The sequence below is a fragment of the Chiroxiphia lanceolata genome, chromosome 11, assembly GCF_009829145.1.
Source record: "Chiroxiphia lanceolata isolate bChiLan1 chromosome 11, bChiLan1.pri, whole genome shotgun sequence".
Lineage (NCBI taxonomy): Eukaryota > Metazoa > Chordata > Aves > Passeriformes > Pipridae > Chiroxiphia > Chiroxiphia lanceolata.
In genome coordinates, this window is record NC_045647.1 from 15,912,799 (window position 1) to 15,929,943 (window position 17,145).

The 17,145-nt window shown below is 40.6% G+C and overlaps 2 protein-coding genes across 4 annotated transcripts in view; one reads left to right on the forward strand and one right to left on the reverse strand.

Annotated features, from left to right (window-relative positions):
- Positions 1-125: 125 nt before the first annotated feature.
- NEK4 (NIMA related kinase 4) lies at positions 126-16,507 on the reverse strand. Of its 3 annotated transcripts, none has more exons than XM_032699191.1 (16): positions 16,372-16,507; positions 10,798-11,064; positions 9,606-9,803; positions 8,635-8,742; positions 7,869-8,023; positions 7,132-7,273; positions 5,820-6,245; positions 5,315-5,368; positions 4,937-5,077; positions 3,992-4,132; positions 3,542-3,605; positions 3,041-3,147; positions 1,894-1,982; positions 1,051-1,256; positions 789-922; positions 126-375 (listed from the first exon to the last, which is right to left on the reverse strand). In XM_032699191.1, the coding sequence occupies exons 2-16, from the start codon at positions 10,909-10,911 to the stop codon at positions 283-285; spliced, it is 2,172 nt and encodes a 723-aa protein (XP_032555082.1). In that variant the 5' UTR covers positions 10,912-11,064; positions 16,372-16,507; the 3' UTR covers positions 126-282. The 3 variants fall into 3 exon arrangements, with proteins under 3 accessions (XP_032555082.1, XP_032555081.1, XP_032555080.1); XM_032699190.1 differs by lacking the exon at positions 16,372-16,507 and adding an exon at positions 13,932-14,086; XM_032699189.1 differs by lacking the exon at positions 16,372-16,507 and adding an exon at positions 13,896-14,086.
- LOC116792318 (inter-alpha-trypsin inhibitor heavy chain H3-like) overlaps positions 15,231-17,145 on the forward strand; it is a 21,248-nt gene continuing 19,333 nt past the window's right edge. The window contains exon 1 of the mRNA XM_032699183.1: positions 15,231-15,349. Within this exon, the coding sequence (XP_032555074.1) occupies positions 15,260-15,349 (90 nt within the window). The 5' untranslated portion in view covers positions 15,231-15,259. The remainder of the gene's footprint in view (positions 15,350-17,145) is intronic.

Genomic DNA, 17,145 nt, shown 5'->3' on the forward strand with positions numbered 1-17,145 from the left:
TTAGTATACAAAACTTGGTACCCATCCCTATGTGCATCTATGAAAAGCAACTTTTTGAAGTTTCATTAAGAGAATAAAAACTAAACTAAGTTTCTTTTCTGAGAAAGTGATAGCCTGGTTCACAGTTCAACATGAAAAATATTACTACAAACTCTAACATTTTCTGCAAGTTCACCTCCTTGTTCCAGCAAAGGAGATCAACAGGTAAACGTGCTTTGTAAGCTGGTCCAGTCTGTCATATGGGATAAAAAAGAGTCCTTTTCTCTAAGGAAAAGATCCTGGTCAGAGCTTCACATTTTCTTCAAGAAATTTCAGGTGACGAGCCTTCGCGCTGTAACTCACGTACTTGTCTCCCATGTGCTCCCGCAGCTGCAGCTGTTCAGAACACACACAAAACAAAGCCCACAAAACTTACTGACGTGCACAAAAAGCAGGAACTACCAAAATATTAAATATTAACTGCCAGATATTAACCAAAAAAAAATACCAAGGCGCTCAACTGAAAGCAGCATGTGAAGCTTGGCGAGTAGAGGAGAGGAAAGGAAAATGAAAGTCTTTGTTGTCTGAAGGCAAGAGAGTTCAAATCCCACCCAACAACTGAAAATATAAATCAGATCTTCACAGGTTACAAATGAAATACTCCATGGGTAAGATAGAAAATTACAATGCCTGCCCATGACTACATAAAGACTTCCTGGAATCATGGTTTACCCTGTATCAATAGGGTAACTGCTCATTTCTCTAGGTTTATGAAGAAATTAAACTATTCTACTATGAAAGACATTCACCTCTCTTTTCATTTCATCATCATCTTCCATGATTCTGTACACCTCCTCAAGAAGTTTCACTCCCAATCCTTGCACCACATCAGATCTCAGGATTTCAACCATTCTCCTAATCTTGTCAGGAACTGTTAACATATCTATTAAAAATAAAATACAATTAAAAATCAATGCAGTAATAATTACTTTCAGTATAGACAACTTTCATACTCTGCAGAAGAATATGGGATAATAGTAATTATTACCACGGAATTCCAGAGCAACAGACCTGAAGGAATCTCTTCAATGTTTAATTCCTCCGATTCATCAGGTAATTTTCCATGCAAAATCAAAGTGTCTCGATATTTTTTATGGAGTTTAAACTCTGGGGCTGGAGTTGAGGTTCCACAGTACTCAGAGTTCTCCTTAGAGTCCATTTTCAGTGTCCAAGTCATCAGCTGCACCAAGTCATTCATTTCATTCACATTGCTTTTCCTAGGAGATGTAATTCAGTCATCACTTTAGATGCATCTTCCACCCTACAGTCCAAGTACTTCCAATAAGTTTAGTAAGGTCCTAGTAAGTATTCCATGTTAAATTACTTCTTGTGGGGCAGTTTTATCAATAGCAACACCAGCAGTATTCTTTCTAACAAAGGCTCAGAGCCCTGTCAGGCTGTAAAAATCCACAACCCTACTGGCTGCTGCCAACTCTGTGGCTGCACCTCCAGTAATGCAACAAATTGCAGCTTTTGGAAAGCTGCTTACACTGACAAAATCAGAAATAAATTCAGCCTCATTCACAGTGGAAAGGAAGCACATTGGCACCTTTTAATTAATGCTTTTAGTGCATCCTGACAGTACTTGTCCCTTGATGCTGGAAGACTGATTTTCTGGGAAGCTACAGCTGACAAAAACCAGAGGCACAAAAATTACATCCCAGAAAGTTCAGCATGGAGCAGAAAGACAGTCACAGAAAGACAATAATTAAATGGAATTCTTTTTCTTAATGCACCACATACTTCTTCAATCACTCACCATGTGGAGACAAAGTATGAAAGCCACTTTTTTTCCAGTCCAAGTCAAGGTCTAATATAGCATTGAAAACCCTTGAACAGTATTAAAATACTTACCTCTCCTTGGAATCACCATCAGACTTGTCTGTAGAGCTTGTGGAAGAGCTCAATTCATCATCAGACAGGCAATGGGTTTCTTTCTTTTTCTACGTGAAGAGGGAATAAATGACAAAAATTCTAATAGCTGAAAGTAATTTAGCAATATTTAGCAGTAATTGATAATGTTCTTATGTGGATGAAACACTTTTAACAAGCATATTTTTACACACTCCTACTGATAATATTTAAAAGGTATATATAACCTTTGGTTTTAAACACAAGTTAACACCCAGGGCAGCATGAACATACTTTATGAAATGCTGATGTGACTACTGTGACATCTCAGTCACAAACCATTGCAAATGCTTCACCAGTGTCTCAAATCATGTATCTCTGTCAGTTCTTTGCCAATTGTATTAAAAAGGCATCACCCTTAGCTCAGCAATTTAAGACACATTTAAAAATACTATTAAAATACATTTTCATCAGTTCAGTAAGTTCCCAGCATTCTCTGGGATTTTAACCACTTGGTTGCAATGCATATGCACATACAACCAGCCTGTACAGCTGTAACCTCAGTTTGTGATTGCACACAACTTTTTGCATTTAGGTAACAGTTCTAAGCAAACACACGTAGGTAAAACATGCAAAACATTTCCCACGAAGTGCTGAGCTGAGAAAATTTGAATTTCAGACTCAAATTTCTTCACTGTCCCTCTTCTGCATTTAACTACAGATTAAAAAAAAAAAAAAGTTCAACACCACAAAGTAAGATCAGATGCAGCAGGTAGTGTGTTGTTAATAGGAATTTAAAGCAGACTATTGATCTGTAACCAAAGCATAGTTCAGGATAAACTTCTTCCCTTCCAAAATAAAATACACTGTAATTTAGAGAGTCCATAGGAATCAGCAAGAGATGCCTAGTTATCATCTCTGACAAGTGGAGTGAAAATGCACAGGAAGCCTGCAATGTTAAACTGATCTGGCCAAACAAAGTGGATTAGAGATCCATACCCCATCCCAGGCCTTACAAAGCAGTATTTACAGAGAACTGTGCACTCTTAGTTACACAGAGTTTCTTCCACGCAGATTTGTTTTAAATATCACCTTCTTCCCAAATCATGCCTTCATTTAAACACTTGAAAGGCATATGATCCTGCTTTACCTGGGAAATACTGGGATCTGATGAGGACTGAGCAACTTTAACACAGTTTTCCACATGTGATTTTGCTTCAACTACTGCACCATTTGACGACCGTCTCGCCGGAACCACTGGAAGGATGACATTTTTACAATATTTACAACCTATCCACATGTATTTTGAATAAGTTTCATGCTCATGCAAGAAAAAGTCTATCATCACCTGGCAGAAGGCAGGTAGGTAGGTAGGTATTCTGCTAAGGGAAAACATTGAAGCTTCTGTCTGAAAGGTGAATATTCTGTGTTTCACGTACATTTCCAAGACAAGTTATCACCACAGAACATAACTGACTAAGCAGCAGGGAAACATGGGCATGTTAACAGAAATTTTTATCTAATACAGAACTAGACCCTTAGGGCATCTTTCTGAAGATGGCAGTGAAGAACAAACAAGTTATAATTTCTTCACAAAGAAGTTATTAGCCCACTTATACATAAAATGTTAATATGTAAACATAGAAGTTACCAGAGGGAAGCATCTCCCGAGACTGTTTCAGCCTCCTTCGCTCTCTTGCTGACAAGGGCCGCTCCTGCAAAGGAAGTTAATTTGATATTAATTTGCAATCACCATAATGGCTTCTGTTATCTAATCACTGATAAAAGGAAGGCTCCTTTTCGACTGACACGGGGGAGAGAGCGAGCTATTAGAGCAGACCTCCTGATCATCTAAGAAATGCTTAATTATTTAATACAAAATGGTCTTGTGCTATGAGACCAGTCTGCACTCTAGGAAAGGGGGTTCCAACCTCCACCGTTCAGCAAGGCAGCTGCTCATCCTGCACTGAGCAGGTGCTTGACAGGACTTCCATTAGGTAGGAAGCTACTACACATTTCTTAACTCACTGTGCATACAAAGTACAAACTGCTCAGAAGGAATGAGAGACAAAAGCAAGCAGACCCAGTATCCAGCACTAACCATTGGAATGGCAGCTTGACTGGCTTTGGCACTATTTCCAGGCTCAGAGGCTCCAGCACTGTGCTGCTCTGCACACCTCTGGGCTGCCCTCGTGTTCACATCAGAAGGAACTGGCAGAGGTCGAGGAGAAACCGTTCTGAACTTGACAGAAAAGTGAGCAAGAGTTTATATATTGTTTTCATTACAAGTTTAAGTACTCTGCAATCTAGAAGACATTTTTGCATGGTAAAGCTGGATGCCAGATGTTTTGAATCCTACTGTAAGCTCTGCACATCTCCCAGCTTCATCCTTCCCTCTCCACATTTCTGCTTGCATCCATTTCCCTTCTCTCCATTCCTACATCTTGTCCCCCTCCTCACAGACTGTTTTTCAGCCAATGCCTTCGCAACCCCTGTCCCAACCCTCAAACAGGAAAAACCAAGAGAAAAACAGGGTATCAATCACCAATCATCCCTTTCTCTAGCCTTGTAGAGCCAGTGCCTTTCCCCAAAGCCACCTCTCTGCTCAGTGTGGAAGCACTGACAGGAGCCCTGTCCCATGTGCATGCCAAGATTTTCTTCCTACAGTTTGCACAGGGCAGCCAGTACACGTGTCTGTTCTAATGTACTGGTAAGGTACCACACACCTCAAGCAGCCTTATCAACAGCAGTCAGGAAAGGCACTGACTTGTGGTCACAAAAGTGAGAAGTCCTGATGGAATTTTCTAGGGAAGACTGCAGAACAACAAAGGCAAAGCCCATCTGGCACGGTCACCTGTGAGATTTTCAAATAGGCTGCTTCTAACAGTGCTCTGCATTTTGTTACCAATGAAGTTATACAGGTACACATCAAACAAGAACAGCATTAAAACACCCACCCTTTTTTAAAAAACAGGTCCCACTTTTAAAGAGGAAAAAAGCAGTAGTCTTAAAGGAAAGAGGAGAGTTATTTTTCGAGTGTCTGCACCTTCTCTGAACAGCCTTCAGCCAGCTCTCTTCTCTTCTGCTGCTGCTGCCGTGAGAGAGAAGGTTCACTGACAGAGCTATGAGGCTCCAAATGGAAGGTTTTTCCCTGAGCATCTCCTGAAGCTCCATGACTGGCATCATCCTAATAAGTAAAAGTATTTTTAAAAAATGTAGACATGGCATTTCCAGACTTACACATACACACTTTAAAAAAAAAAAAAAAAAAAATATCACACAGGCCACTTGACTGTTTGGACTGTAACCACCTTAACACAGCACAGGTGCAACCACAATAAACTCTTATTTGATAGACTGTCAGAAAAAATACCTTCTGTACCAGCATTTCTAAGCTACTAAACCTTCAAGGAAGGACACTTACTTGAATAACAGTGGGAACAAAGGGTCCTAGCAGCTCTTCAGTAGAATCCAAGCTCTACAACAAATAATGGTTCCTCATTAGAAAAGTGTCTATGAAAATCTCATTGTAGATCAAAATGGAGTGAAAAGACAATCATCACCAATTAGTTCCCCATCCAAATCAGGACAAACTTGAGATCAGCCAGGCCTATTTAGTACACAGAACAAAGAAATTACAAAACAATTCTTACCCTTCTTTTGAGTTGGAAAAGAAAACTGTTGTTCTCTGTAAAAACAGAATTTCCATGGAAAATTCTGTTCCATGGAAATTACTTTCCATGGAAAGCCCAAAATTCCTTCACACTGTTGCCTTTGCAAATCTGAAGCCAAGGCTCCTAACTACTTAAGAATCTCAGTAATTGCATCAGCAGCATCCTACTCTGACAGAAGAACATATGCAGCAGCTCTCCAAATTTCAAGAGCTGGTCATTAGTTAAGTCTATTTCAAATAAGCATAAATGCATTACCAGGTCAGTCTGCTTTTGGTCTTTTGATACAGGCTGCAGGAGTTTCAAAGTGTCATCATTATCTTCTACAGCATTAACAGAAGACAGCTGTGACTCAACTTTTTCAGCTTTAGAAGCTTGTTTTGCTCTTTGCTGTGGTCCATCTTCCTTAATTGGTGGGCTATGAGATGTTAGTTTAGAATTGCCTGGAACATTTAAATACTTTGCTTTATTATTCTCTGGGATACACTCACTGCCACACTTCTCACTTCCACGCTTCATCCTTTCAGATGGGAAGATATCAATGTTCACTTCACTAATTGTAGCTATGGAATCTCCCAGGTTGTTCAGGTCATTATTGCTTGGTTTTCTTTCCACCTCAACAACTGGCTTCTCCGAGGGACAAAATTTGGTGGCTTTATATTTGATAATGCAATCTTTCTCATTCTAGAATTAAAAGGAAAACAAAAAAAATTAATTACTTTTCAGGTGTTACACACATATGAGAGAATTCTCTAAGCTCCTGAAGAAAAAAAAAAATCAAGAATACAGCAGATATAGAAACTGTAAGGAAATTCTGATCAACTACAGATTGAGAGCCTCACAAAAGTAAATTTTTAAAGAGGTACAGACTTGATTTGCAATTCACCTGTTTCAGGTATTGGTTTATACACATGGAGTACAACTATTTCTCACCAGGTCATGAAAGAAAAGCTGTACTCACTTGGCTCTTCCTTAAGGGAGGTGTGAATGAGCACCAAGTTTAAGATGTACTACACCACATACGTTCAGTGTTTCCACATTTAAAACTCAAACCCAGAGTAGCAGACTCATTATAGAAAATAAAAAACATGCACGAGATTAACCATTACAAAAGAATTTTTCTAAACACTGGAAAGAATTTCAACAATAAATAATTTTGGTTGTAAGTATAATTAGTTTAAGTATATGATTTTGATTGGAAAAAATGATTACTACTTGTCATGAAATATTTGACCCCAAATACTCCATGAGTAATTCACACAGTGACCCACAAATGAAAAACCAGGTGTTGTTTAATTAACATCTTAAAGACATTGCAATTACTTTTACTGATCCACAGCTGATAATTTACTTCCAACTCTTGCCTAAACACAATTCTTTCCTTAATATGAGTTTTACAAATTCCTAGGAATCAGATCTATATTCTCACAAATGCTCAAGGTACTTCTTACAAAACTGATTTTTTTTTCTCTAGAAAAAGCAAGAGGGATTTGGTTTTGGTTGGGTTTTGTTATTGTTGTTGTTTTATTGTTTAGGGTTTTTTTAAAGAAAAAAAAAATTAATGTCTCACAACTTTGTATTTCCTGGCTTGCTCAGGGGAGTGGTTTTGGTGTGTAACATTCCTGCTGTGAGACTCATTCTTTGCTGAGATGACAGAACAAGGATCTTTAGGTTTAGAATTCACTGTTTTCTTCTGATTTCTAGCTGCTTTCCTGTAAAGAAAATCAAAGTGGCTCATTCAATCACCATCAACAAGGTCTAAAGACACTTCTTTACATTATGCTAATTAAAAAAGTCCACTTCACTATAAAGCTTTCACACTAAGAGTATGAGATACTGGGCTTTTTCAACAGACTGTGCACAACATCCTCATTTTCATTTCTAGAAAAGGAGCTTAAAAACACAACTCAGACTCTGCCAGCAACGTGTACTTGTTCTGCAGAGCATCAAGGTCAGTCCTATCTGGGAGCAGTAACATAACTAAACCCGACAAAGAAAAAAAAATTATATCAGTATATATCAAAAGGAACTTGTTTTTGCAACTCCCAGATGATGAATGGCCTCAGAGAACTTCTGCCTTCCTAACCATTGCACAGTTTTACTCTGCATTTGCAGAAAAAAACCCCTATTTTCCACTCTAATTCCCTCCTATTCCTCAGAGAATGCAAAGAAACTCGTGTTCATACACCACACATAACACAACTCATTTCATCCCTCTACAACAAAAAAAACCAGGAAAAGCTGTGAAACAGAGACAGCAGCAACATGAAGATTTTGCACAGAATCACTCAAAGGAAAACATCTTACGCCTTTGTGGCTTCCAAAAACAAGGAAATCTGTTGCTTGATATACGGCTGCCGCAGGATGCTTCTCACACTTGGTCGTTCCTCGGGTTTTTTACTGAGCATGGTTTGTATTATTGCCACCAGCTGGGGGCTGTAATCCTGTGGCATGGGTGGCAGCTGTGAAAGCAAAGGGGAGCCTGACATTATTTAACTTATTATTTATGTCCAGCTACACGCTTTGCACAAAAAAATAAACCCATTGTTGAAGTGCTCAGAGCTACCCGAGTGCTTAATGTTAAACAGAACACAAGCTCCAAAGTGTTTGTCTGAGAACTGTTTGTATTTTTTCATTAATATCAGCAGCTAAAGTTCTGTAAATAGACTTAAAAAATTATATAAATTAAATCCATATTAACTTCATTATATGATAAAGCAAGATAGATACTTAAGCAAGCTAATCTTACCTAAGAGGAAAATGGTATCATGTGGAGAGCAATTTAATTTTGTACACAATGCTTAAACCAGAAGAAAATTAAGAAATTAATCTCAGAACTTTGGGAACTAATCAATATACTAGTTATACAAAGGGGTAACAAGAAACTCTAGCAAATCCTACAGATGAGTGACTTCCTTGGTCTCATTTTACGTCTTACAACATAAATGATGACACAGGTAACAGGCAAACTATTTTTAACTCCATGCAATATTTCTGATGAAAAAAGATAATCTCAAGTTCTAGACAGAAAAATCAAGCCACATATAAAAAAATTTATATAAGAAGTGTTTACCTTTCCTTCAATAATTCGATAAACCAAGGAGTTCATGTCTTTAGCATTGAAGGCGTGTTTCAGCGTAGCCATCTCATAAACACAGCAGCCCAGTGCCCAAACATCAGACTGGAAAAAGGGAAAAAAATAAGTTTTGGGGACTTTTTATTAATTGTACAAGTTTTATCTCCACTCAGTCATCTCCTTTCAAAGAGGCCTTTAATGACATTAAAGTAATTAAGACCAAACCCCATCACAAACTTTTGGCTTCACTCTCTTATTTTTAATTTTGATCAGCTGAGCTACTTTCTTCCATATATCACCTTGTTTTTTTCCAAAAAGAAGCACAGAAATTAGGTATTTGTAGCAGGGTTTGCTTGTTTCCTTTCTTAGTACAATACCAGTTCTAACAGGCAAATGAAAATATTCTGATTTGTCATTGGAAGAACAGTTTCTTCTCAACTCTTGCTCACTGCAGACACTCATTTATCATGTGTGTAGCTTGCAGCAAGAGCTGAATAGGGAACATGTTTGCTTTATTCTGTTAGATTTTAAATTCACAGTAGCACTGCTTATTCTTCTACTTAAAACTGCCTTTTTCTTTTCTTTTTTAATGCTGCCCTCATGTCAAATACAAACTACTGAGTATAAAGCTTCCTGTGTGATATATAATAAATTTAGAATATGCATCTAACACAGAGTGATACTTCTGTTCCCACTGCTCCGCTGTGAGAGGTACAGGCAGCCTGCTGAACAAATGGGCTGTGATAACTTATCACATGCCATGAATTCCCAAACAATTCCAGAAATAAAGGTGCCTACAAATCTCTCTCCTGTTTTTTTTTTTTTTTTGTTTGGTCTCTGGGAACATTAAAAAGAGCTGGAAGCAATAAAAACTTAAAACCCGTAGATAAGATTGCAGTGTTCTCAGACAAACAAAACAAGGTGCCTCACAAAACAGAAAATAAAACACATAAAATATCATACTCTACCTTGTGGTTGTAGGGTTTGTTGGAAAAGAGTTCAGGGCTCATGTAGTAGGGGGTGCCTATGAGGGTGCTGGCCATGTCATACTGGTTTTCCAACACTCTGGCTATTCCCAGGTCACCCACTTTGATTATGTTTGTTCGTGTCAGGAAAATATTTTGAGTTTTAAGATCTCTGTGCAGAATGTGCTTTTCATGTAAATACTGGCGGGGGACAAAAAAAAACACATAAGAGTTAATTAACTCCTAATTCGTTCCTCTACACTGAAAAGTAAAATCTCATTACACGAGTCAAAGAGGGAACACACAAAAGCAGAAGAGACCCATAAATCACTCTCAAAGTCAGGAGTGCCCTGCTAGTACAGTATTAGCAAATTAACATTAAGAATTACTTATACCAGGCACAGGTCCAAAATTTGGCACTCTTTACCTACATCTCCCTGTGTGGCTCTTGTAAGTCAGCAGAAAAGAAGAAATAAAAACGTAAGGTTAAGACTCAAACTGTAACTCAGTTTCTGCTGCTTCCATTTCTTGACAATCTTAGTCTTAAGTATAAAATCTCAGTGGAAATTATAATGTGAGCTTTGTGTAAACAGGGAAGGAAATTAGTCATAATGAACAAGAACAGGCAGTACCGTAGACTTATATATGTTTGATCACAACAGCCAACTTTTAGGTAGAATTTTCTTTCCAATTTCTTATTCTTTAATGTTGACATTTATATTTGATCTTTATTGCTAGAACAATTGCCTTTAAAGTTTAATAACCTATGATTACTAAATTTCAAAGGAGTGAGACAAGATTTAATAGAAATGAATTGTCTAAATTTACCATTAAAAAACACCAACAAAACCACAGAATAGAAAACGCTCCTGAAATAATCTGCCTCCCCCTTTTTTCTTCCCCTCCTCAAAAACCACATTTAACCTAAACTTTCAGACCAGAGAAGCATTTCAGACTAGAGTTGCAAAGACCCTGGAGGTTACCACTGTCTACTGTGCTACAGAGTTCTGGACATAAATATGACAGAACCTTCTTACTTCAAATATTTTATTTGACCGTAGTGACCTGGGAGCATTTTTAATACACTAATAACCACTGTATTTAGATGTTATCCAGCCAAACAGGACTTCAGTAAATGCAGAAAGAGCCAAATTAAGTTTACGTCTGAAGGTGACAAATTTATACTTTATTTTACCTGCAGTGCCATGGCAATCTGGACAAACCACTCCACCACCTGATTCTCAGGCAGGAGTTTGCCCTTCTGCTCCTTAAGTTTGTGGTAGAGGTCTCCTCCCTCACAGAAGCCCATGACAATGTACAAGTGGCCATCCTGCCCCTGCCAGGACTCTCTGTAGGTGACGATGTTGGGGTGTCTCAGCTGGGACAGCAGCTGTGCCTCCTGCTCTGCCGCTCTCCTCTCGCGGTTGGAAACATTTCTGAGGTTTAACTTCTTGATGACATACTGGAAAAGAAATGTAGCCCAAGGGATCAAGGTGACTGTGCAGAAGCTCCAGGGAATTTCCCAGGTCTCAGGGAAACACAGTATTTGAAACTCCACTCTTTATTCTACGTGGAGGCTGCAGTTTAACAGTTATGCATCATTTCTACCCTTATACCACAAAAATGGGAGAACTGTGGCCATTCTGTTCATCTACCTGAATACAACTCTGCATAGGAATTTTGTGGTTTACTTTCTTTTGACCAATGTTCATATTTATCTTCCCCTCTGCCATTCTCATTTTAAATGTGTGTCTTTTGTTCATCTCTTAAGCCTGAAATACCTGTTTGTGCACCACAGTTACACTCAAAAAGAGTCACTTCAATAGTTACTTTAAATATACAGTAATAATAAGGAAAGTATATAGTCACATGCAAAAAATTACAATGATGTCTAGGATAAAAGTTAGCTGAAAGAGACAAAAGGTCTTGTGGTCATTCCTAAATTTCTTTTATTCTGTATTCAGATGGGTTAAGAATTTTTCAAAGCTACACATAAAAGCTGCTATTTACCTCCCTAATATGTACTATTGTAATTCTAAGGAATTTCAGGTTTTAGCAAAAACATAGATGAGGCAATAAAATTCACAGCACACTTTTATAAGCCACAGCACCAATACTTAATTCTGACCTGGCCCCATCCCGATGCAAATTTTGTGGTAATCACTTCAGTGCATCAGCTTTCCACGGAACAAACGTGCCATGGTTACACCTGACCCCGCTCTTATCTGAGAGCTTTTAAATCAAAACTTCTAAAAAAATTTTTTACTTGCTGAATTTCAGCATCCTCAGCGATTGTTCAGTGCTTGCCGCCCAGGTTGGGCCTATTAATTAGCCCAACACATTTAATTAGTGCTAAGGAGACGCCCCTATATACCAAGGGAACCAATTATCCAGAAAATCCACAGCACCTCATGACTTTGTGTTTCAGAAAACTGCTGGATATAACCTGTGATGGTGCAAAGCTTCCAGAAGGAATATCACAAAACTAATTGTGTAGAGAATAATCTAAGTTTAAAATAAAATGGAAATGCTGCAACTACTGTGTTCTACATGGTAAGTCAACTACAATTCTATCTTTGAGCACAGAAACCAAAAGCTTTTAGCTTTATATCAGCATCTTCTAGATCATACACTACCAAAATGCAAAACCCACATGTATTAGCCTTATTTTAAACTCAGCATTAATTATATTTGGTTTAATGAGCATGTTCTCCTGGCAAGATTCCCATGAAATCTATTGCAAAGCTCTTCTGCCTTATTTTATACCGAATTGTGTACAAATTGCATTTCATTTTGTTTTAAACATTTAGAGCCACTTGACTTTCTCCACAAATAAACAGCATTTAGCTATCAGCAAATATGCTTAAATAAGACATAATTTCTTTCACAGAACACAAGGCACTATGCCAAAGCCACAACAAAAAAATCCTGATCATCTTGCTACAGAAGGAAGTTTGTAAAAGTTGGCAAAAGATAAGACACAGTAAAACACACCAAATATTTAAGATGAAATAACAACGAACAGGAATCAAGGCTCTTGCCAATGTTAATGACCAGCAGCACGACAAAAAATCCAAGGATCTGTATCCAGCTGAAAGTCACCTCAAAGCACTGTTTACTTTTAGGATGAGATTAGCAGTTCTTTGAGGACATTGGACTATGCACTGTGGTGATGGCCTGGAGGGAACAAGTCCTACCATCACTACTACCCAACCCACACGTTGTAGGGATTCACCTCTGGATTCCAGCCAGGGAACTGCCTTCATCCGGGAAGGACACACCCTCTGATCACTGCTGGGAACAAACCTTTTCCCATCATCTTCAGTACAATTCCAGGCTTAAGGCTCACACCCGAGGTTGCTGTGATACTGTTCTGTGGGTCTTCTCCATCCCCATTTCTCTACCCTCTCACATTTCCTATCAAACACCTCTGCTTTGGCCAGGCAAGACAGATTTATTTCAGTTTTCCAACAAAAATCATTGCACCAAACTCTGACACAACCAAAACTTCCCGGGCTGTGCCACAGCCAATACAGCAGATACAGAGCCCGTCTTTCTCCCACAGAGCTGATGCCAGAGAAAGCCAACACCAGGAGCTGGTTTTCCATCCTTGCCATCAATTTTACCTCAACCACACGTGCACATCTTGAAGATACTGCAAGAGCAATAACAGGGCAAGAGCAACCTGCTCTGCCTCACGCTAAGAGTGGGCTGTGCTTCCCTGTCACCCAAAGGACTACCCAAAACAGCTGTCCTCCACAAAACATGGCATTATACATTAAGAAAAGGGGGGAAAAAAGCGTTATTGTTATTTTTACTTACATTAAGAACAAAAGTTATTTTGGGGGCTTGGCTTATTGGGGTGGGGGGTGTTGGATTAAAAAGACAAGGGAGGGCGGAAGAGTCTCCTGCACTTCTTTAACAAAAGTCCTCACAGACAAAGGAAGAGAACACGGACAGCCCAGCTGGACCACCCTGACAACAGGTGATGGTCACAGCACTGTCTTGACAGCAGAAGATGGTCACAGCTACACTCGACACCAGGTGATGGTCACAGCCACACCCTCACACCAGGTGACAGTCACAGCCACAGCTGACACGAGGCCACATCCCTGCTCGTTCCGACTCTGTTCCCAGGGCCACAAGCCAAGGCTGGGCCACAGCGGGGTGTCGGTGACACCCCAAGCAGACCCCGCGGCACCCCCAGCCCAGCCCAGCCCGGCCCCGGCCGTTCCCCTCACGCCGAGCCGCGGCCCCTGCCGTGCCAGCGCCCTACGACCCGCCCCTCGCTACCTGCTTGCGGTCCTGGCGGTGCCGCGCCAGGCTCACCTCCCCGTAGCTGCCCTTCCCCACGGCCCGCAGGAAGCAATAGGCAGCCAGGGACATCCTCCTCCCGCCGCCGGGGCCGGGCAGCACCCGCTGCCATAGAGATGCCCGGGGCAGCCGCGGCCATGGGGCGCCCGCCGCGCAGCTTTATGGCGCGATAGCGGCGCCGCGGCGGCCATTTTGGAAGCGGGCGAGACGGCCATGTTGAGAGCGGGCAGTGAGCCTGAGGGATCCCTGAGGCACCGGCGAAGGCGCCGAGGCTTTCCGTCTTCTACGGCCCCAGAAACACAAGTATCCCCTCACAAACACTGTGTGACGGGCGTCCTGGGCTGCAGCTCCACGAGGTCCATGTGCTGAGCCCCAGGAAAGGCTGGCAACAGGGGCACGGTGACAACCCAGTGGGCAGCTGTGGAATAACACCCCACACCAGGTCCCGCCACCTCACCTGCCATGGGCACAGCTGCCCCTGTCAGCAGCTCACAGAGCCATCCTGTCCCTTTGGGTGGGGCACAGAATTGGTCAAAAAACATTCAGACTGGTTTAAAAGGAGCGCCTGGACCTCTCCTGTGTCCCTCAGGTGGCTGAGCACCTCAGAACGCTGACTGCAGGAAAACCCAAAAATAAAATGTTTTATTATCACTGGGCATTTAACTCCCAGTCCTCAAAGTTCATCAGAGGAGATAAACCAGCTAAAAAGTTTAGGAGATAATTAACACTGTCCAGATAACAAATAGAGGAAAAAGGCCAGGCAGCTGCAGGCTGGATGGGCATTGAGGGTGCAAGATGCAAGACCTGGGAGCTTGGACCTGGTTTCAGCCACGAAGATGAATAAGAACCAGTATAACGGGAGGTTTCTGTACTAGGCAGGACACGTCAAATAACGATATCTAAATCGGGTACCTGGGTGATAACACAGGATTACAGGAGTAGTTTTGAATAGGAGGTTAAATGGGTGTCACAGGCTACAAGCTCTGTCGTGGCTGCAGTAATTTGGGCCAGGGAAAGCCTTTAAGGAAGTATCAGAAAGATGACAGTTTTCATTTGGCAAAGAGATTCTGGAGAGGAGATTAATCTCAGTTGCTCCTACAGAAATGGTGGTTGAATTTCTGTTTGAAGTTATTACATGGAAGAGACACTGCTGAAATAGTCTCTAACAGATTTTATAACAGTATTCTGTAGACTATGCAAATTAAAAATTCAGTGTTTGGTTTTTCCCAAATGCCTAATGTTTAATCCCACTTTTCTCACTGAGTTATTTATTAACACTTGGTAAACAAAGCATTATATATTTATGCATATCGTTCCAATCTGAACCTTACTTTTTTTCCAAAATGGAAAACAATCTATTGCTTTGTATTTTATTATTGATTCCCACCTTTGCATCATCAGACGTTTTGGTAACACATATCAGAAACATCAAGGTAAGTAACCAACTGCGTATGGAGCTCCGACTCTTCATAGATTAATTTCTTGCAATTTATTAGCATTTATCAGAGAGTTCATACAGTGCTGACAGCAGGAGCTCTGTGTGGGCACAAGATTGAACTTGGGAGCCAGACTGGTTGACCTCTAATCAGCCTCAGTGTTCCATCAGCTCTGAAGTTCTACTTCTCTTTTTAAAAGCATCCCTTTCTTCTGTTTTCTCTGTCATCACCACATAGTAGTAAAATGTTTTAGTGGTTTTATATTTAAATGTGTAAAGCAATCAGTGCTGCCGGGGAACTGACTTTAGCACATTTTGCAATGCAAAATATCAGTGAAAAGATACCTCCAAGAAGCAGAAAACAGAAATGTAACGTGGCATCTAGATAAATGTCCACTGTCCAAATGACATGGTAGGTTTTTTCTCAAAAGATTTGCGTGTTAGCACAGCATGAAATATATCTCTTAAAAATATCTGTCCCTCAAGAGGGCTGTTCTGGTTTCGATTGATCTCTGAGTAAGGCAGTGCTACCTGCTGTTGTGCCTAATTTTCTTTGGTTAAGTTACTGCCCACTACCCCTCCCCTCCATAAATTATTTTCCTCTCTCTCAGTGCTTACGTACTCCGAAAAGTTACAGAGGGCAAATCTCCTGAGGGAAGAATTTGAGTTACTGTGTAGAACAGGACAAAGCATTCAGTTCATTCCTGTTGATCAGGTTATGGTCTTTGCCAACACTTTTTCTTTGAAAATCAGGATAGTAACATGCCTGACTTTCAAGAATCAACTTCAGATTTAATGCTGCAAACTGGAGATGCCAGTGATTCTTATTATTTAACTATTATATAGCCCAGATATAATGTAGTTTTTTCCTGCTGATTACCGTAGTACCTGTTGTTCTCTCTGTCTTGCAACTCTAAAGCCTTTCTAAGTGGAAAACTGCCAAAGCTCTGGGCAGTGCTCCATCCATACATGCAGAATGCTATGGAAAAATCAGTTGATTCTCCCAGTTTTGTTCTGTGCCTTATGCAAATGTGATGTGATTGAAATGGAGGGGATTGCTTTGTAGTGTGAAGGTCTCTGTCCCCATCTGTGTCCTGGCCCCAAGGAGTGTGCCAGCAGGGAATGGTGAAGTGTGGCTGGAAGCCTGGTTGGCTGATGAGATTCAGGCTGCCAAAGCTCCTTTTAGAGCCACAGTCGGGTAAACACAGTTGGCAGACCCAGTTCTGGTGAAAATTGAACAAAAATCTGAATCAAAGATCCCTGTGTGTACTGGCACACCTTGTTTCTAAGGGTGGGAAAGATTTTCCTGGGTTAAAAGCAACCTGTAGAACTCCATATTCGGAGCATTCAAAGCAGGGGGAGCGATGGTGCAGCCATCCCTTTATGGCCCTCTCATTTTGGCAGCACTGGGACTCCTTCAGCTCACAGGGAGGTTTGGTTGGTGTGGCTGAGCTGCATTAGGGTTTCTTCTCCGTGGCAGCCAAGTAGCATCCCTTGGGATGATGAAATCTTCAATGTTGCCTTAGATTTGGAAATAATTTTCCTGCCTTGTTTTTCCTATGTAGGGATATATGCAAATACCTAATTCTTGAGGTCACTTCAAGTTCACTCTACACTCTTTGCTGAGTCTTATAGTCACACTGTGACTAAACCACACTGTGGTTTAGTTTCCCAAGCTGTACATTCAGGGCGTCTTTCAGCAAGTGCTGTAATGGGGGCCCTCTTTGCCTTCCCTGTTTTCTTGGGAGTTCAAATTTCTCTTTTCCCCTCCAATTTCTATAGATTTTTTGCACC